Genomic DNA, 20,691 nt, shown 5'->3' with positions numbered 1-20,691 from the left:
CAATATCCCAAACATGAGCTCCGATTCAAAATGAAATAGCAGGAATAGTTTTATCATGTGGCTCTAAAAATGAATTTCCTATGGAAAACGTTAAAATTAAACTGTCTGAAACTGGTCATGGCTTGTTATAGTAAAATTACACAACATTCAAAGATTATAGCCTGATTATACACATTTAGGTACTTTATATGTTAAAAAAAAATGAGGAAAGAAAAAGAACATAAGAAGACACATGGCATATGAGAGTTTAGCTGGAATAGTTGCACTGTGTAGTGACGTTTAATTTGATATACTAAAATAAAAGCACCAACAAGAATAACAGCGTAATGAACAGGCACTTCCGTGGCCACCTTACGACGTGCACTGGGTCCTTCTTGCCAGGAAAGATGGCGGCATCCATGCTGTGCAGAAGGGTAGCTGCATTTTGTTGGACACTGAAGGAGATTTCATCATTAAAAACAGTCGTTCCCGTCAGCTCGCATTGTGGACTGCTGCAACAGATCGCAACTTATAATCCGAAACCATTAAAACTGAACCTTAACAAGCCGTACATCCCAGACAAGGAGAGCGAGAAAACGCCGGAGTGGCAGAAGACGGCCGAGTATGACCGCAAGCTGTACGGGCGGTACGGCTCCGCGTCGGGGGTCGACCCCGCTACGCTGTGGCCCAGCCACGACAAGCTGGAGGAGCTCATAGCAGAGGAAAAGGAATGGCACCCCCCACTAGAGGTCACGATGAAGAACATAGCCGCGAGGGAAAAGGAGGAAAATGCGAAACGCCTCGCCAAGTAAGTAGCGCTAACGCGGCTGAACGTGATGCGTCTATTATCGGACAGCTAGGTCAGTTAGCTCAACATGGCTAACGTCAAGCTGTCAAGAGCGCGTCCTCCCCCCGGTCTGACCTGCTTACATGTTGTTGATGTCAAATATGACTCGCCTGGCTTTACATTTTCACTGCTACTCAGCTTTCCTTGATGAATATTCAACTTGCGTTTTAACCTGTCGTCGTTGCTGTGTGTGTTTGTGTTTAGACATATATACTTTATTGCTCCCAAAGTGGGAAATTCTTGTCCCAGCTGCAGGTTGTCCAAACAGAAGGCTACACAAAATATACCCATCAACACTAGAAGAGAGAAATACATATCTTATAGCAAAATAAAGTAGCTCAACACAAAGGATGTAAGAGAAGAGAAGCTTTTGCATACCATGTAAGAGTAAAAAAATATGTTATACTAAAATATATCATAAAATATATCAAAACAAAATATATATTCATTTTTGAACCTTTGCATACACTACATGTATGATGAAAGATATGTGCAAAATATCTGTAGAATAGAATATGACTGTATGGAACAGATATATAATCATGAAGTATGATTTATAAAATATTTTCCACGTGGTAGTCGATGATGCCAGGTAGTGGCATTTTAGAAATGGTGAAAAGCAGTGGCTATCCATCACGCTTGAGCCAGTAAAATAATAATAAAAGTCATGATAATAAATTGGATAGTGCACATTGTGTAGCTACAGAGGAGAAAGCAGAGGACCTAGGTTGGATTTAAACCCTTTAATATCTTTGTAATCTGTGTACTGATCCCAGGCTAAAATTAAATATTGAGTTTTGAGATTGTATGATTATCTGCTACCGAAAGTCTTCAGTAACACATCAGAAATAAGACTATACTGGCTTGAGTTTCTGCATTTCTGGCACACGGGACACTGTATTTCTCCAATGTTGGGAAAAAGAAGCATTTTATATTGGTTATTTTGTCCAGTGACCCCAAGCTTATGGTGTAGTATCAGTTTCAGTCTTGGTAATGACACTGTAAAAGTGATATTGGTGTATCCGCTAGTCACAGTTAAATGTTATGTGTCTAGCCAGCTGAGCCACCACAATGTCCCAGTCAGCATGTTTGAAAATGCTAGAATGCCGTGGTGAGATATAATGTACAATTCCAATGTTGTATAACCACTACAGCAAACCATAAGAGCGAATAACAAGCAATACTAATCAATAAAGATATGTTCTGCGGAGAACATGAATATTAAGTACACAGCCAGACATTGGGGCCTTCTTTTTGCTTTAGTTGTACCTAAACTATGCATGACAAACGCTTTAAAAACCTCAATCCAAATCTTTTCCATCTCCATTTCAGAGAGAAACTAATAGCAGCTAACATGGCCAAGATGCCCAAGATGGTTGCTGACTGGCGGAGAGAAAAGCGGGAGGCTAAGCTGAAGTTGAAAGAGGAGAAGGCCCGCCGCACAAAGCTGCTGGCTGAGGCCCGCGAGCGTTTTGGCTATGCAGTGGACCCCCGCAGCCCCAAGTTCTTGGAAATGGTCGCTGAAATTGAAAAGGAAGAGAAGAAGAAGAGGAAACTAATGAAACGCAGACTGAAAGAGGAGCAAACAGCAACCCCTGCTGCTCCTCCTGTTGCCTCCCCATAGTTTTGGACTGACTCATTTTGATTTACTGGATATAAATCTATTAGACCTGGATCAAACAGCCCGTGTAAATACTTTTGTGGCTTGTCTTAGCCTACTCTGGTGCCAGATGGGTGGGGTTTGCTTCATGAAAAATGACACAATTATGGCACAGTATCTGAAAGTCAATTTAGTATCCTCATATGTGAATAACTTATCTGACGCTGTCTGAGTTGTCCTGATGCAGTGAACCCTACTCATCTCAGTCACCATGCACGAAAAAACAAATATCATATTAGTTGGCCACACATGCTCTACCCATGTCTGTTATACGTTTGCTGGTTGTAAAGACTGTCGTCCTTCTGTTGGCTTCAGGTTTTTCTATACAAACCAAACAGCCACTGAGCTGTCACTGGAATAAAGGACCCTCTGTACAGAAAGCTCGCCCACATTGTTTTAAACTGGGTTTGTTGTGTGGTCCATTTTGTCTGCAAAAATGCCTCCTAAATAGGTAAATATTATCAGATGACAAACATCATAAAGATAGTACTTTTGACATGATTGGAGAGACAATGCATTATGGCAGATGGTGAAATGCTGACTTTATTTTGTAAACGTAATTTTTGTACAGTCAGTAAAAACTACTTTGGAAAGTGCATGCACCGATTCAGATATGCTTAGACAAACAACTGAATATGGATCAATGCAAACACTTCTCCAGAAAGTGAGTTTAGAGCCACAGTAAACAGTTGCTGCTTCTCATTAGCACTATAAGAACACTGACTGCAGACTGGGGCCACAGGTGGAATTTACTCAAGCCTGGAAACTACTGTGTTTTTTGTTTTTAATAAGTTTAATAGTTTTGTGTACTTTGTGCATTTCTGCAGGAAATACCTGAATGTTTAACACCTTATGAGGTTCCTCATTCCAAAACACCTTTCTACAGCACAGTATAGTAAAAGTACTCAGGGATGTAATAATCATGTAAAGCTATTCAAGTAAAGCATTATATACATTCATAGGGATAATGGCCATTTTGTGTGGCTTTCAATCAGTTATTAAGATTTAGTGTTCCTAAATTTTCAGTGTAAACATTAAATTAAAACATTGTCCATAAAAACAACGCACACATATGTATGTTTACACGCAGACTTTCATATTTACTTTAACACACACACACACACACATTAATATATTTGTGTGTGTGTGAAAGTATATATGAAAGTCTGTGTGTAAGCTAATGATTTGCAATTAAGTTAAAGCTCCATCAGACACCAGCCCCTTGGAAACCAATCAGGCATCAGGATCTTGTAAATTCTAACGTGCTGCACTTTTGCCGAGCGATGTATCGGACACTGACAAGGTATGCAACCTAGTAAACACGGCAATAAAATACCCATGATTCACTTAGTAAAAATGGGTATAAGGTAAAACCAGTCCATTTGAGCGCTGGGGTGTGGAGAGAGAGAGAGTCCAGTGTGGGCAGCGTCGTCCGCCATGAGGAAACGTGTCGACTTATAGATGAGTGATCTCCTCCTGGTCGGCCTTGAGTTTGGCAAGAGCGGCGTGCACCCTGAAGTGTGTACGAGACTCCATGGAGTAATCTTTGTAGTTGTTTCTGAAAGGCCAAACAGCACAGAGGGTTGAGGAATACTGTACACTTGTAAGTATTTGTGTTAGAGCAACGTATCAGGCCTGTCTTAGCCTTTAATTAGGTATCGGATAATTATCTGTCAGCATTGCCCACCGCAGAAATGATGGAGGTCCCCCGAGCATGGCAACATACAGCCCGTGTCTTTCCACATTTCATGTATTCATTTAATTGTTCCATAATGCTTTTTGTGAATGACTTCTTGATCTGTCCCAGAACTTCCCTGCAACCAGAATCGGTGTGATGGTGCCACACTGTCTTAAACGGCTGCTAATCCGACAAAAAAAAAAAAAAAAAATCAAAAAATCATTTGTCTGGGTTTCAGTCAAGTTTTAGTGTCACATGATTCTAGATATTCAAGTTTAAGTTCATTTATTTATATAGCCCTTGACAAACCTGTCTCAAAGGACTTAACAAAAATGGGGCTACCTAAAATTAACAAGTCAAAAATGAGTCAGACAAAACAAAGACTAAAGGCGGAAAAGCCTCTTACGTGCTATTTAAGAGGCTTTTCCACTCTGTCACTGGAAAACACAGAATTCTTCTATATTTTTGAACCAAAAATTTAAAGATATTGAATACTGGCACAAAATAGGCATTGGTAGCTCTAAAACTGTTTGATTTTTTTGGGGTGGGGTGGGGGTTGGCTTAGACTTTGCATGCCTTGCTAAGGTTTGGTGTCTGGGGATTCAAGTTTCTCATGTAGCCAAACTCTGCAGAAAAGTCATGCCTGCTCTTGAAAATGCACGATCGATCATCATCTCACTTGAAAAATGTGACAGGATGTGACTGCGCTGTAGTCCTTGCATGCAGTAATGAAGCTGCTGTAAAGGAAAAACTCACTTGGCTTTCCGCAGTACTCTGACCGCCTCGTCCCTCCTGCCCTGGTCTATGTAAAGCAGACTGAGCTCCAGCAGAGAGTTGGGCACCAAGTAGTGGTCAAACCTGATCTTCTTTTCACTGAAGACACAGAGGACGATGCGGCACAATGTAAATTTAATCATACATCAAATAAATTCATCTGCTTTTAAAAAGGCATTCCAAATCACCAGTAATGCTTGCATAAAAAATATAATGCCATCAGCTGAGTCTATAACATTAATTTTTCTGCTGAAATGATTGGAGGAGAAACAGCCCGGTATACATAGGTACATAATTCTCACAAGATTTGAGGTCAAACTCTTTCTGTTTACATCAACACATGTGTTTTAGTCTTGGGAAACGTCATGAGAGGTGTGATTTCAGCAAAGTGTACTCTGTGATGCTCATGAGCCATGTAAATATTAACAATATAACTTGATGGGTGAGTTAAGAGGGCTTTATAAACTCTAAGCAAATGTTACACGGTTGATACATCTTTTAAGTAAAGGACAGACATTAGGAAACGCTGCAGTTAGGATTTCGATTAAAGTCAAGCAATACAAAGCTGAGGTCTTTTTGGGAGGGTTTCAGACAACCTTTTTGGATTTTGTGTGGATGGTGTGAAATCTTGAATTTTAAACCCAAGTCTAGCCACTTCTAATGATAAATAATAATAAACAATTTCATCACAGCATGTCTTAGGTCTCCATCTCCCCTGATCTCTGGGCCTCCTTTCCCACTTCAGCCTCCAATTAAAACAGTGATGGATAGACAAGAACATGCTCTGCACTATCCTCTCAGGGCACATCACTCTATTCATGTTCATACTTTCCATGCAGGCAGCCAAGGAAATCAGATCACTGCAGAAAGCACTGCCTGTTTCTCTAATCACAGAAAATGAATGGCTTTCAAGCAGCAGGTTTCTCTACTTGTTTTATGGTGTGAGCAAGTGGGATGAATCCCCCAGGGCTCACCTGGCATACACCTTGTTGAAGCAGTCCTCAGCCGCCTGGGCCTTGCCCTGGTTCTTCAGACACAGACCCATCAGCAGGTGGATCACACAGCGGTCATCCACTGAATACTCATTCTCTGTGGAAGAGGAAATGGCCACCATCATCACAACCCTGATCATAATGTATCCACACAGCAGAGACAGATTAATGTTTACAGGTGAGGTGCTTTGCCCGTTGTAATTCTGACTGCCCCGGTTCCTGGGGTGTGATGTGTTGTATTACCAGGGCTCTCCAGTAGGGTGCGTTCTGCCTCCACCAGTGTCTGCATCATGCCCTCAGTCAGCTCTGGTCGCTTGCGGATCATGGTGAAACCATTCCACATGTACATCATCTCCTGTAATGAAGCATAATGGAAGGTAAAATGCATTACGAAGTTATTTCAGTCAAACACAGCGCCAGTGGCCCTTTGAGCAGCCTTACCAGCACCGGCACTGGCAGCCTGGCCGGGCACTGCGCTTTGTAGCGCCTGGCTTTGCGGATGGCAAACTTCTCTGTTGGGGGTGACTTCCCTGCTATCTTCTGCTTGAAGGAGGGCACCTGTCTGAAGGCACAGGGGAAGAATAAAAACAAAATTGGAAAGGAACAAGGAGTTGACTGACAATGCAGTAAATAAGACAATATTAATATACATATAATATATAATTTATATACCTAAAAAGCTCTATCTCGTTCTCCCCAAAAGGCCTGGCCTCATCCACAGGCAGCATGCTGAGGCAAGCAGCCTTCATGTACACATACATGGCCTGCGGGAGAAAAAAAGAGGATTCATTCATTTTGTCCAGTTCCACAATCCACCTTCTTTGGTAACTCAAAGAGACAGACATGAGCAGATGGACTGACGAAACCAGAAACCCCACAGTTTCGTATCGAACTCTCAATAAGAGTGTGTGTGTTTGGCTTAACAGGTCTTCAATTTAATTCTTGATTCACTGTTTGTCAATTTGATTTGAGAAGGTTTTTTGTTTTGTTTTGTTTTGTTTTGTTTTGTTTTGTTTTTGAATGATTCAGTTTGATTTGTAATCCACTATTGGAGTCAAGGATTTGATGCAATACTTTTTTCCAAAATTTCATATCTATTAGTAAATGTGCATTAAGGTAAAATTTTTCTATATCTTTGGAAATGTGAAAAAATAAAAAATAAAGGAAATAATTACTTAATCATTTCTTATTCTAATAAAAATAACACAAAAAAGTTGCTATTCTGCACTACAACATTGGATTGTCTTGATTTGATGTCTGAATGATTTGATTTAAAGCATTTCATCGATTCAGCCGAAGTCAAAGTGATTCATTTTGCTCATGTCTTTCAGCAGATCAATGCGGCTGAATTTCTACTTGCAGCATCAATGCAGTGAATGACTTATTACACCACTACTGGTCAACATACAGGTCAGCCGACTGGCTAATTCAATATTAAAGGAGGACCATGCAAATCTGAGGGTTGAAGTAAAGGCCACATGGACTCAACTGGCAAAATGTGGAACAAGCATTTACAACCATTTAGACTCACCCTTCAGAGTGTGTGCTTATTTCACATTTTTGTCATAATACAATTTTACATAGTGCACCTTTAAAATATACACTCACACAGATAGACAGATAGATTCACACATTCAGATCAGCTGTGGCCCTGCCGTGTGGCCTACCTTGGACCAGCGGCTCTCCTGGCTCAGCAGGTCTGCATAGAAATAGGCCATCTTCCAAACTCGCTTGTAGGTGAAGCACCACATCAGCTCCCAGTAGCACATGTGGTGAAACTGCTTCCAGGCATGCTGGGCCTTGCAGCCGTCCTCAAAGAGTTTCACCGCCTGTTGGTGTAGCAGCATTACATCATTTTTTTTAAAACAGGATCACAAAGGCAATAAAGATTAAGTTGGCAATGCATTTGAGGAACTTTTGTCTGTTAAAGATTAACTTTGGGCATTGGTCCTGTGTAGCTCAGCGGTAAGACACAGCACTAACACCACCAAAGTACATGAACTCATCCTTCCCTGGGCCACTTATGCCACTAAGGGATACTGTGATATAAGGCTCATGGAGGCAAAAAATCCCACAACTGGCACATGTTAAAACATTAAATGTACAGGAAACACAACTTTGGTGTTGTTCTTTAAAGCCATGCATACCTCATCAATGTTCCCCTTGATCTCCTCCGTCCTGCCTGCAAAGAACAGGAATATCGCTCCCTGGATAGAGGAGGGAGAAATGATGGTTCATAAAATCTCATTCTCAGTGTTTTGCACAGAACAGAGTTGAAAAACATACTATCCTGTGCTCAACAATGTGATCTCTAACATGTTTACTGAGTGTAAAATTCCTCTATCAGGCAGCGTCCACTCAGTCCACCAATTATTCTTGATGGTGTTTGGTCAAGACATTGTCACATTGTACTGGTACACATTGTGTCACACAGTGTTGAGTTTGCTCTCTGGGCTGGGCAGACATGTAGGTAGTAGGTGGAGTGGAAACAGGGATTGCTAATGTGCAAGAATGTGAGCGGTAGGACTGATAGCGCGAAGGTACGGGAGTCACGAGTCTAAGTTAAATGACGAAAGGATGGGAGGAAGGAAGAATTGTAGGTACAGGAGGGATTGTGTGTGGAAGGTGGAGTGAGAGAATGTACCAGGTGAAAATAAAAATCTGCGTGTAAGAGACAGGGTGTGGAAGAATTTAAGAGGCAGAGGAGGAAAAGCAGGAATGCAGTGAAAAAAAGTGTGGTTGAAAGGTGGAGAGAGCAAGAGAAAAAGAAAAGCAATGTGAATGGACAGAGAAACTTATGACAAAGTGCTGATATAAGACCACAAAGGTGTGAAAGCTGAGTTGAAACACTGAACGGGAGGAACACTGTAAGAATAATAGTGTGAGGAATTATAGGTGGCAGGTGGAGAGAAGGAAATATTGAGTATAAGGCTGAACTCAGGTTGGAGTGAGAGACTGCCAGGTGAGAGGAGGGTGAAGCAGATAACTCTCACTCCGTTTCAGGGTCTAGTCTATCGGAAACATCATCATTGCATGGTGCAGGAGGGAAGAAAAAAGGGCAAAAGAGAGTCTGAGAGTCCAGGCGTTAATTTTGCATTAACATTAAAGATGCTTGCTGTTGTAACGTATTAAAAACATGCAGAGCTAAAATGTACATGTGTTTTTGAGAAATTTGCAGAACAGCAAACACTTTTTGTCGAGTGGAGCGTTAGACCTTTTTTTCTTTTTTGCTGGACCGCCTGAGCAGGGAGAGCCAAGAGAACTAAATGTCCTCCCTAAGTAAGTGAGTGCTCGACCCCACCCCTAATGCTGAAGTATGCATGTAGCATGTAGTGTGCACATGTAAGAAATAATAAGTTGTATTTCGAACTACAACAATTTGGTGTCGTCTGGTGTAGTTGTAGGGTGTGTAGGGATGTATTCAGTTAAGAAAGACAATTTATAGCTTCTTCAGCTGTGACATTTACCACAGCCTTATTATAGGTTACAGTATCAAGGACATTGTCCTCTTGGTGTGATCGTTGCAGAAACCTCACTTCGCAGCAGTCCTGAATTTCCTCCATTAGTTTCACCCTCTCATAATTTTTTCCTTCACCCTTTCCAGCTTTGTGTTTCTCTGTCATGCTTCTTCTAAGGTCCAGGGAGAGTTGTTTACACCAATCAGACTTGGTCAGTAACAAGACTTTGTGTGCTGGCAGGACAACAACCCGCCAATCTCATCACCTTAACTGAAGCAGCTGACTCCATCAGCTTTTGGAGAAGTCAAACAAACATTCACATACTTTTGCCTTACACAAATATGCAAGATCAGATATTTTTCCCCAATGAATAAATAAATGAGTTCAATGTTTTTGTCTCATTTGTTTAATTTCATTCCCTTTATCTATTTTTAGGACTTGTGTGAAAATCTGATCATGCTTAGGGTCATATTTATACAAAAAATAGAGAGAATTCTAAAGGGTTCACAAACTGCCAGGCACAACTGTACACATGAAAATGCACGCTAGAGACATGACATAGCAGAGTTCACACTGCAGTGGGGTTCCAGCTAAACAAGGTTTGCCTAGACTTTTTTTTTTTTTTTTTAATCCTTTTAAGTAATCTGTCTTCTGAATAGATGATGTTTAGTGCCACTCACCCGTGGGTAGCGAAGCCGGAAAGGTTTCAGCAGCTGCTCGGCGTCAGCCACGTCTCCCTCACCTGTCCCTGAGAGGAGAGGGAGGAGACACATTCTGAGATGAAGGTCTGTGATACGCTCTTTTTAATATTTTAGAATGATGTAGCCAGCTACATAAAGGCTTTTTATTTATTTTTGCGTGAAAAAGCTGCCTTTGAAGGTTTTTTTTTTTTTTGCCACATATTCTGTGATGAAAGTTCATATATACACACAAAGACATGCACACAACCACCCATGTCCTCTCACAAACACACAACAGTAGAATGTCACAGAAAAACTGATAACCCCCATATAAATGCTGCTTTCTTTTCACTCGTGTGCTCAACCATGACAGTTGTTACTGTGGGTGCCTTTAACATTCTTGTTGATCTATCTAAGAAGCCTTCTTCAGATTTTTTTCAAACAGTTACCTCAAGATGTTTCAAGATGTTTACAGCCCGACACATGACCACAGCCACACTGAACCCAATTTTTACGCTCTCAAGTTGGAGGAGTTTTTTTTTTTTTTAATCTCAGATCACAGATGTATTTTCTTTGATGCTGTTGGTCAAGCTGTTACACAACAGAGTCACATACTTTACTTACATATTTGAAGGAAAAATGTCTACAGTTGTCTCACTTCACTGCTGACATGTCTGCTCTGCTGTATACATGCATGACCCTGTCACGTTTTTTACCAATCACTCGATACTGTTCTCTTTTTCAGATCCACTCACACGATTAATGTGATTGGAAGGAAACACAACTGCATGTCTATTAAATATATTTGGAAGATTTGCGGCTGTCTTAAAATCAGACAGTAGAGCAAGAGCTTCAGATGACCCATAAAACAACACCTCTATCATGGACAGCGTTTCCAGTATAAACCTGCTTTGGACATTTTAGAGGGCACTTTCCCCTATTTTATTATAATCATCTTGCTTTCCTCTGGCTGTGTCCCTGATTATTTTCAACATGCCCGAGTTAAACCTCTCAAAAAAATGTTCCAGACACCTCAGTTGTGGGTAATTACAGGCTGATTTGTAGAGCTTAACCCAGGGGTGTCAAACTGGTGCCATGGAGGGCCGAGAGGCTGCAGGTTTTCATTCCAACCGAAAACTCCATCAGGTGATTTCACTGATTAGTTCCTTCTCTCTGCTTGGAGGTGAGGAAATCAGTGAAATCACCTGGTGGAGATTTTGGTTGGAATGAAAACCTGCAGCCTCTCGGCCCTCCATGGCACCAGTTTGACACCCCTGGCTTAACCGATATGTTTTTTTCAGTGGCCAATGCCTATATTTAGACAGCGGGGTGGCTGGTGGCAAATATATAATGACGATATCATGTTTTCTTTAATTGTTGTTGCTGTTGGGTTTTTTTTTGTTTGTTTTTTGTTTTTTGTTTTTTTTTGCATCTGGTAAAATACAGTAATTTAATGATAGTAACCAATGAGGCTCAAAATTGCTGAACTTAAATGAACATTTAACACTAATGTTTTTGTCTGCTTTGTCTCTGTTTCCTGAAGCAGATATTCACTGTGTCTGCAGCACATGAAAAATAACTTGTTTTTAATTTTGTTTGATTTTTTATTTAATTTTTTGATTACTGGCCTTGTGAGTGCAGATATCTGTCAGTTAACTTAAAATGCCAGCTATCAGCCCGATACTTCGGTCTATCCCCAACCTATCTACCTAAATCTCCTTTAAAGCCAAAATTTTAAGATAATTTTGAGATAATGGAGTTACCATACAGCTACTGGACATGGTGAAGGAAACTGATTTTTCAAATGCTTCAGTCAGGCCTTCATTAGCAACTCATTAGAGAAACTGCATCTTCAGGTCACTACTGATAATCCTAATGTTGTGTCTCTAACACAGATGACAAGTTGTTTTAATAAATAGATAGTGAGTTGGTATAGAAATGCTTTAAACTGGTTTTCCTCTTACTTAAAGCTTATAACAGGAAATTTTCAATGCTTAGTGCAAATTTTCCTTCACCATCTTCCACTGTAACAGGTGGAGGGCCTCAAGGCTCCACTCCGGGGTCAATTTTATTTTCTTAGTACATGCAACCTTTGGGAGATTTAATCTGTAAACATGATATTTCTTTTCACTTTTATGCCGATTCTATCCACAATTACCTTTTTTTTTCTAAATCCAAATGATTTGATTAGCAACTGTTTGTAACTGTTTAGCTGAAATCAGTGTTGGGATGGCACTGCATTTTCTCCAGTTTAACACAGACAAATGATTATTAGTTCAGATTAGTCCTGAGGCAAGTTGCATGAACTTAGTTTAAGGCCAGTCTTGGCCTGAGACTAGTCTTAGATTGTTAGACTAATCTAATTAAGCCTGTCTGTTGCATAAATATTAAGCCTGGAGTCATTTGAGGTGGGAGCGTTAGCCACCGCTCTCCCTGGCTAAGCCTGCGGTGAGAGCTTTATTGCTATGGCAACAATCTGTTAAAACGTCAGTTAGGATATAAAGACGTATATTGATTGTGTTTGAATTCATAGCTACAGGCCTACACACACACAGACAACAAAGTACATATTAATATATGACTAATACATTTTATTTACTTATGTGTTACAATGGTATTTGATTTGCTGTGTTGAACTGTATTTTTTCAAAAATACAATTGTTTTCCCAATTATTTTAATCGCTTTAAAGATTTGAACTTTTAACTTCCTGTGAGAGTGCTTGGCCTGTCGGGAAGTTAGCTAGTATTATCATTTTATTTCAATTTTTCACTCAGAGTACTATTTAGGGTTTGGTGTGTGTGTGTGTAAGTGGGATGGCGTTGGTGAATGTGGCTATTATGGGTGGAAGCAAAGGATCTAATGGGGAACATTCAACAGTTTTTGACATAATCTGCATGCTCACAGAGCTTTATTGTGTGCAGGCGGTGCAGAGGAGTACCTAGTATGAAAGTGAGGAAGGTGTAGTAGCAGAGCAGCAGCAGGCCACACAGCATGGAGCGCAAATTCATCACTGTTGCACCATCATGCAGCTGGGACAGACCGTATTCCTGAACAGGACCGCAGAGTAAAGGAAACACACCCATGAGTGAACCACTGGGCTCGTCGGAGATGTAATGACGTCCTTAAATACGTGTGAAGGATATTCAAATTCATATCTTACCTTGTCCCCAGAGAAGCCCGCAAACTCTAGAATTTTAAGTATCCGTGCAGGAAATAAGGAGAGAGTCTGGAAATAAAAGAATAATTCATAGACAAACCGCTCGGTGTAAACGTGAGTGCAGACAACATTTTTGGTCGGTCAGTGGTGTTCCAGGATGTTTGTGTGACGTACCAAGTTAAACGCCCCTATTCCAAATAATATTCCGCCCTCTAAGTGAATGTGGCTTGGTCCTTTGACGGAGTCATGAGACTGTATGTATGAATGCAGCTCTCTGGGTGATAAAAGGCAGTTACGTCAATCATTTAACACATTACAGCATAATTATATAACAGCATAACAGCATTTGACTATGCAAAAACGCATATCTAAATTGACGAGCATACAGCAGCATACATCCACATGATAAAATGTTTATTAATACTTTCAAAACTGTGTGAAAAGTCTCTTGTACCAAGTAGCTGCAGGACAGATACTGTATTCTCTCTATCAGTGCATAAACACATTACATGGCAATTATGTGATATTCATAAAGTGTATTCCCTACCTTTCCTTTGAAGACTTACTTGTAAATCAGGTAACTGTTGCGCACTTTGATTCCTCCCTTGATAAAACTCACCATGTTATCATCCTGCTAAAAAAGGAAATGAAAAAGTAATTGCTTTTTTATTTATAAAGTAAAATATTCCACATTTTACAAGGAGGGTAAACTTAATTTTGTGTTGGCTTTCCCTTACCTCTCTGACTAAAAATGTACAAGACATTACAGATGTTATCCAAAATGAATTTGAGCAATAAACGTTTCTCACAGCAGCCATTTTGACATGAAATAGCAGGTAAACACCGGTGTTATTAATAATATTAATTGAAGTTACGTTCCATTTAGGTCAAACAGAGCCAGGGTCCCGGTGCTGCTCATGCTGGCAAACTGGACTCTGCTAGACTTAACTAGAGCAGAACCTTAATTAACTATACATAACTGTGTCTATAAATGTATATAAGTACACATAATTCTGCTCTTATATTATACATCCTTTCTCTTGTGAGATTTTAGGAACCTTCCTCTCAGATATTTTATCCCATCGGGGCCACTCGGTGCAAAGAGGGCACATGTGTGAATCAATGCACCAAACAAAATCTAGGGTTTTCACTTTCTCCCCCTGATAATTTAATATTTATAATTACACATGAGTTCTTTTGATGATCAGATATACTTCAGCACAAGCTTTCCTTAAATATATCACATTCAGCTTTGGACAAAATATCTCTTAAGGCATTTTCACATTAAGTTACTTAAATTGGGATTTAGGATTAAGATGACTGAGGTAAAAAAATTCTTGGCATTTTTCTCAGATCTACTCAGTCTTGAAAATTTGGCTAGAGTGGAAATTTTGGTGCATTGTCAGTTGGAAAACAACAAAACAGCAACCGCACACTAAAACACTGTGCATATATAAGTTTATTGCAAGTTTTTGGTCATAGACCTTCTTCAGGCATACAGAATGTTTGCCTGTATTTTTTTTCTTCTGTTTTGTTGTTTTCCTTAGTCCCTAAGTTCAGCTCCAGCACCTTTTCTAAGCATATAGCTTGCAGATGAGCGGTGGCTTTTTCTCACTGTCTGGTGCATTGTCAGTTAAAAACGTAATAAATTAATATATTTTCACAGAAGGCTTACAGGGAAGCTAAAGAGAGGATATAGAGTTCCTTCCTGGCATGAGGAAGTGTGTTTGTCTACCTGTAGGAAAGTGAGAGCAGCTCTCTGGAGTTGGCACTCAGCATAACACACTTCAGCATGGAGCTGCTCTGCAAACACACAGACACACACACACACAGACACAGACACAGACACACACAGACACACACACAAAAAATCATAAACAATAAAGCAAACCACTCATAGGTAAACAAGTATTACAGAAAGGAAAAATCCAACATCTAATATTTGTACAATTTTAGATATCAGCAATTTATGCTGTTCAGTCAGTGTGTTATGTAAGTTTTTTATGACTATGTGTTTTGGTTGTGCCCACTTTCCCTTAAAACCTCACCTACTTCTAATTTCAGTTTTCCTGCATGTTCAAGAATAGGCCTGAACCTGTTGTTGTTTTAGCTGGAGTTTATAGAGAGAGCACTTCTGATAACGATAGTGGAATGACAGGTCTTCCTCCAAGTCGCACCCCTTACGAAAATGCACATCTTCTGGTCGCATTGCATTATGGTCTACTGTAACCTCAGGACCCATCAGCTATCGTCAGACGCTGATTCGGCCTCTAGTTGCAAGAGCCAGTATTTTGGGGTTTCCAGTGTATCTGCTGGCTGCTCACTTCCATTTCTGGTACAGTTTCTGTTTCTTTTATTACGCGAGTCAAACATTTCTCCACACAATATACAAATATCAATACTTTTGTAGGTGTTTTAGGTCCACACAACATTTCACTGACTGTTTACCTGCAGAAAACCACTTGGACTGCAACTCTTGGACAAAAAACGTACAAACAGAAACTATTCTAACTACAATCGGGAACCAGAAATCTTGCATATACATACATATAAACATACATACATATGTGTATACATTGATTGATTGATTGATTGATTGAGATTGACAACAGAACCTGATGGTTATTGCTGATTTTTTAGATGGCAAAAAATGTTGTGCAATCAAATTATCTTGTAGTTGCGCTGGAAATATCTTGCAAAGTCATGTCTCGTATGTTTGCCAAGTCATCGGTGGGAATACGAAAACAACAGCACCGAGCAGTACAACGGACCAAGAAATGAGGGGCACATCACAACTCTTTACTTTGTTAAAGTAATAACAGGGTTTCAGTGCGGCTCTCTCCTTTCACACTGCAGGAGTTGCACACATAACATCTTTACCTTCAGTGAGTGAATCCCCAGCGGACTTGAGACTCAAACTTTGGTTTTTCCGTCGAAACCTGAGGCATTAAACAAACGGTCACATAACATCATTTCAGTATCAACAGAAGGCAGAGTCTTATTGGTCTTATTTTTCCTTAAAAGATCATCCCGGTAAAAGTGTCTCTAGGCACAAACCTATGCAAACTCAGTCAAATTGTAACATGAGGTGAGACAGGGATACTTAGCATGCAAATGCAGTCATTTTCCTATAATGACTGGTGGATTGTGTAGCGAATGGCCAGCCACACACTTTGGCTGGTACAGTGGTTTAGTCCTTTTGTAGAATACTGTATTATTATTTGGAGACTTTTAAATGACTAAAAATGTCTGTTTATCTGCTGTCAAGATGAATGAACTAAGGTCATGTCATAATTGAGTGCTAAAATGAGTCAGCAGTATAGCAACATTTTCAAAATTACACTGCTACATGAAAGCTGTTACCAAACGCTGTTAGAATTGAGATGTGAGACTGTTTCAAACTTTAGTGTGTGTCTCCTCTGAGAGACATGCTGACCTCTGACAGACCTCCTGGGCACTCTTCATGGTGTTTCCTGCGTTGCTAATGTCATCATGCTGGAAAGTCATCATGGCCTGCATTTCCAGCACTGTAGCGTAGATAAGAGCATGGTACATACTCTCATTCGCTCTACATAGGAAACATGGAGTCACAGGATCAACGTCATACAAATATGCAAGCATGCAGAGAGAAAGAGAAAGAGAGAGGGAGAGGGGGGCAGTGGGATAGCTGCTGTGTGACTAACACATTTTACTCGTGCAAAAAGATAAGAGAACAGTAAATGTCTCATTCTCTTTATTCTCCCTATCTGTATCTCCTCTAGCTCCCCACTCTGCCTTGTTTGTAGTGTTTATTTTCCAGGGCTGTTCTTCTGTTGGGTGTTCAGCAAGCGAGGACTTGGGCGTCAGCTTCAGCAAACACTTCATATCCTGGAGGACTACAGCCTACCAGGGCCGGCCCGATGCCTCGGCTGACAGGAAGTGCAACACTTCACGCCGACAAAACTTGCTTACACCAGAAGAGCAACACTGCTGACATCATGCTAAAACATACCGCTAATGTGAAAAAAACCCAAAAGGCTAAATTCTGTAGCCTGACATGAGCTGAAGTTAAACAACATGAACAGCCAGTTGAAAACCTGACTGAGGATAGCTGTTGTTCTGTTACCGTGGCCGCAGCCTCTCCAGGCTCTCGTTGAAGTGGTTGTTAAGGAAGAGGTCCAGAGCCTCCATACACTCGTCCAGACTCTCTTTCAGGGTCATCTGTGAGGAGCTGATACATGTGGGAAAGCACGCACAAACATACAAGATTAGCCTTTTAATTTACATCCACAGATCAGGAGCATTCACAACCTCCTTTGACGCAACTTTTCATGTCCCCATTTGCTGGGCTAAGATCCAAACCAAGACTGTGCTGAGTGCTCTGGGGGGCCCAGAGGTGAGGTAATGCTGCTCAGTGCACAGTTAACACACACACTCACACACACACACACACAAACATGTGCAGGTGTCATTCCACTGGGGAACACAGAGGATGAATGTGTTGTCCGGGCAGGAACAGGTGGCAGTCAGCAGCAATGTTCAAGATGCCTCTCAGTCTGCCAGACATTACATACATCCAGCTGCCTTTGAACTTATGCAAAGTATCACAGATCAGAGAGGGCCCAGCTCCTGTAATACAGCACTGATATGATGCAATTATCACATCTCTACCTGCACATGAGAGGTCACAGCACAGTCTTTGTAGGTGTTTATTTCCTGAATAAACATATCAAGAGTGTTTTTCATTTCTTCCTTTCTTACGCCTAATTAAATGTGATATTAGACTACTTTAAGAGAAATAGCAATTATGACCAACACCAACAATAGAGCGAGTTAAGATTGATTTAGATGACATAAGGAAATAATGTTTTATTAATGTTTTCTTCAGTTGGTGAATCCTTGGTGTTTGTTTTCTTTCCTATTGAGACTACTTTTCACCATTTACAAAGCCAGAGTGCAATCACCAAGTGCTGAAGTCGATATTTCTCAGCCGCAAGAGCGTCGTGATGATTTAAAGGTTCAGTAAAGTTGCCAAACTTACTTTTCTGTCGCGTCTTTCCCATTGGACATGTTCTCTCCTCGGGCGGCGTGCCCAAACACCTGTTAACAACTGACTGTGGGAGCGGCGGTGAGCTGGCCAAACCAATTCACCGATCGATTCGATTCCAGAGACAAACCAATGGTACAGGACCGATCACAAGTTCGCATTAAGTTACGGGGGCTTTGAGGACTTGTGTGTGAAATTCACTTGAGGTGCTCCTAGGTAAAGAGACGCGTTCATCTGCGGTGCCCAGTCGGAGTGTGCGCACTGAGAGCGCAGCCTGGCTCCTCCTCTGCAGCACACACAGGTTCACTGCCACGCACACACAAGCCCTGACACTTTAATGGGGACTTTAATGTCATGATTGGGAGTTTGATTAACTTTCACCCCCCCCACAAATTACAGTTTAACTTGAACATTCTCCAAGAAATCTCAGTCGGACACTGTAGCAGTAAGTATGCCAGGTAGTGGCCTAATAAATGGAGAGCTGTCATACCAGCATAAGGTGTGTAGACTACAGGCCACACTGGTTTCTCAGTCGACTCTTAGTAGACTGTGAAACGTGTAAGAGCAAATAAGGAAAACTCACAGAATAAACACCGGCCAAAATGACTCCCACCTCTGCATGCAAAGCTTCCTGTAGAGCCTTCAGGCCAATTAGCTCAACAAAAAATTAGCCATGTCTGAATATCTGCATATGTGTACACAGATCAGGCAGTGGTGCCTAATAGAGTCAGTCACACAGTAGGTAATACTTTGAAGTCTGACATTTAATTAAAAGATGCAGTAGACTGTTGTGGTCCACCTTGAAGACACTGGATGACATGACATGAGAAACCAGCTGATAAACATGTTTATCATATCATAGACTGGAATAAAAAAAAAAAAAAAAAAAAACACACACACACATTTACCCGACAAAGTAATCGCTGATTTTTGTGAAATTAGCACAACTGTTGCGTTTTGTTGAGCGCAGCAGAGCTCATTCATCTGTTTCTGTTTCTGTTTATATGCCTCAGTGTTGAAGATGTCATGGAGCCTTATGTCAGTCAGATGAGGGGAAACAGTATCCGTCACATAATCAAGTTGATGATTGTTTAAATGGATCCCAAACCATACTAAAGGGTCTTTGTTATTGAGGTGTGGTGTGACATCATGTGGACAGAAGGTGTTATCACACAGTCTGGACACCAACAGACTTGTGCTTTAAAGGACCACCAGACTCAGTGATGTTGCCTGTTTAAAATGACATCTGCAAAATGTATGAACTTCATGTTTCTGCAAATCATTTCCCTGAAGCAAGCAGTCGTATATTAGAACTGGATTTCATTCTTCCTGCCTTTTATTCAGCCACTGGTTTCCATTCGTCCCACTGCCATATGAAAACGACCTTTCAGACACTTCAAACGTTCCTCAATCCAGTATTTCAGCACCATGATAAAGTCTTCCGCATTAGTTTTCCTAAAAGCAGCAGCACTGTTGTGTTAGATGACTACATGACTGCACTTTTAAGTGAGAACCCTTTTGACACAACTGACATAAAACACAGGATAGGCATGTCATTTCTCAGTGAGTTGGGCCTGTGATGTGAATCATACAGCCTCAGCCATCAAACTGTGTTCTTACTCCACTTATTTTTTGTCAGCTCGGCCTAAGTGTCCTCACCTAAATCGACTCTTGGATAGTGCACATGCACCTTTGAAGCCAGCAGTGCAACATCACGGTCTGCTCACACTTAACTGCTCAGTGAGGCCACACGGGGGCGCTGTTGCCACACCTGTAAGTCCTATACAGTCATGAGACTTTGGCAGAGAAACATCTGGTAGTGGCATAGCCCAACAAGCTATCCATTCTCTCACAGAACCTGTGAAACTTTTAATAGAAATTTGACTAGACCATATACAACTTCGGACTGTAATGCAGGAGAGAAATGATGCGACAAAACAAATGGCTAAACTTTATTGCTGTGTTACTGCAGAGTGACGGAGTACTGCACTGCAACAGTAAGGCCTGCCTCTTGCCAGCTTAGGCTCCACAGTTTCATCAGCACAAATCCAACATCAATACATTATTTATTAAAAAGACATTCTTAAAAAAAAAAGGCACAGCAACAAGAATAGATACAGAGCCAACACCAAACTTATGTTTGCCAAGAAAAATATCTTTAATCACTGTCATAGATAGTGTTTATAGACTTTAGAGCCTCTTATAACAGAGAGAAATGTATGTAATTTAATTCAGCAAAACAAACTGATTGTGTGTGTGTGTGTGTGTGTGTGTGTGTGTGTGTGTGTGTGTGTGTGTGTGTGTGTGTGTGTGTGCATGCACCACCACTCTAAGACACCTAATGAATATAAAATGAGTTGAGAACATTAAGAGCGGGGAGTGCAGCTGTGACTTGGAGCTCCCGCCTCCTGTGTGGCTGTGCGGGCCTTCCTCCTCGTG

General features: G+C 40.9%; 2 protein-coding genes across 4 annotated transcripts; one reads left to right on the top strand and one right to left on the bottom strand.

Moving 5' to 3' along the window:
* Positions 1-339: 339 nt before the first annotated feature.
* Positions 340-2,866, top strand: gadd45gip1 (growth arrest and DNA-damage-inducible, gamma interacting protein 1). The gene is made up of 2 exons (XM_030058421.1): positions 340-787; positions 2,159-2,866. Exons 1-2 carry the CDS (start codon positions 387-389, stop codon positions 2,448-2,450), a joined length of 693 nt encoding a protein of 230 aa, XP_029914281.1. The 5' UTR covers positions 340-386; the 3' UTR covers positions 2,451-2,866.
* A 140-nt stretch (positions 2,867-3,006) lies between these two features.
* LOC115364016 (tetratricopeptide repeat protein 39A) lies at positions 3,007-18,532 on the bottom strand. 3 transcript variants are annotated; one of them, XM_030058418.1, is made up of 18 exons: positions 18,247-18,532; positions 17,332-17,436; positions 16,663-16,794; positions 16,107-16,165; positions 14,962-15,029; positions 13,793-13,860; positions 13,401-13,500; positions 13,230-13,295; positions 13,008-13,116; positions 10,069-10,136; positions 8,078-8,137; positions 7,598-7,759; positions 6,603-6,694; positions 6,372-6,492; positions 6,174-6,285; positions 5,913-6,027; positions 4,921-5,037; positions 3,007-4,044 (listed from the first exon to the last, which is right to left on the bottom strand). In XM_030058418.1, the coding sequence occupies exons 1-18, from the start codon at positions 18,273-18,275 to the stop codon at positions 3,942-3,944; spliced, it is 1,686 nt and encodes a 561-aa protein (XP_029914278.1). In that variant the 5' UTR covers positions 18,276-18,532; the 3' UTR covers positions 3,007-3,941. The 3 variants fall into 3 exon arrangements, with proteins under 3 accessions (XP_029914278.1, XP_029914279.1, XP_029914280.1); XM_030058419.1 differs by having other exon boundaries at positions 13,793-13,857; XM_030058420.1 differs by having other exon boundaries at positions 16,663-16,753; positions 18,247-18,262.
* Positions 18,533-20,691: the final 2,159 nt, after the last annotated feature.

This window comes from Myripristis murdjan, chromosome 8 (genome assembly GCF_902150065.1).
Source record: "Myripristis murdjan chromosome 8, fMyrMur1.1, whole genome shotgun sequence".
Lineage (NCBI taxonomy): Eukaryota > Metazoa > Chordata > Actinopteri > Holocentriformes > Holocentridae > Myripristis > Myripristis murdjan.
Note: the sequence above shows the minus strand (reverse complement) of the source record. Positions and strands in the feature narration are given on the sequence as shown.

Bases quoted from the DNA above. Each gene is read 5' to 3' on its own strand.
- gadd45gip1 (XM_030058421.1), top strand. From the start codon at position 387: ATGGCGGCATCCATGCTGTGCAGAAGGGTAGCTGCATTTTGTTGGACA. The intron at 788-2,158 runs GTAAGTAGCGCT...TCTCCATTTCAG, and splicing joins AATGCGAAACGCCTCGCCAA to AGAGAAACTAATAGCAGCTA.
- LOC115364016 (XM_030058418.1), bottom strand. From the start codon at position 18,275: ATGTCCAATGGGAAAGACGCGACAGAAAA. The intron at 8,138-10,068 runs GTGAGTGGCACT...TCCTCTATCCAG, and splicing joins TCCGGCTTCGCTACCCACGG to GGAGCGATATTCCTGTTCTT. The intron at 4,045-4,920 runs GTGAGTTTTTCC...TTGGCCTTTCAG, and splicing joins AGAGTACTGCGGAAAGCCAA to AAACAACTACAAAGATTACT.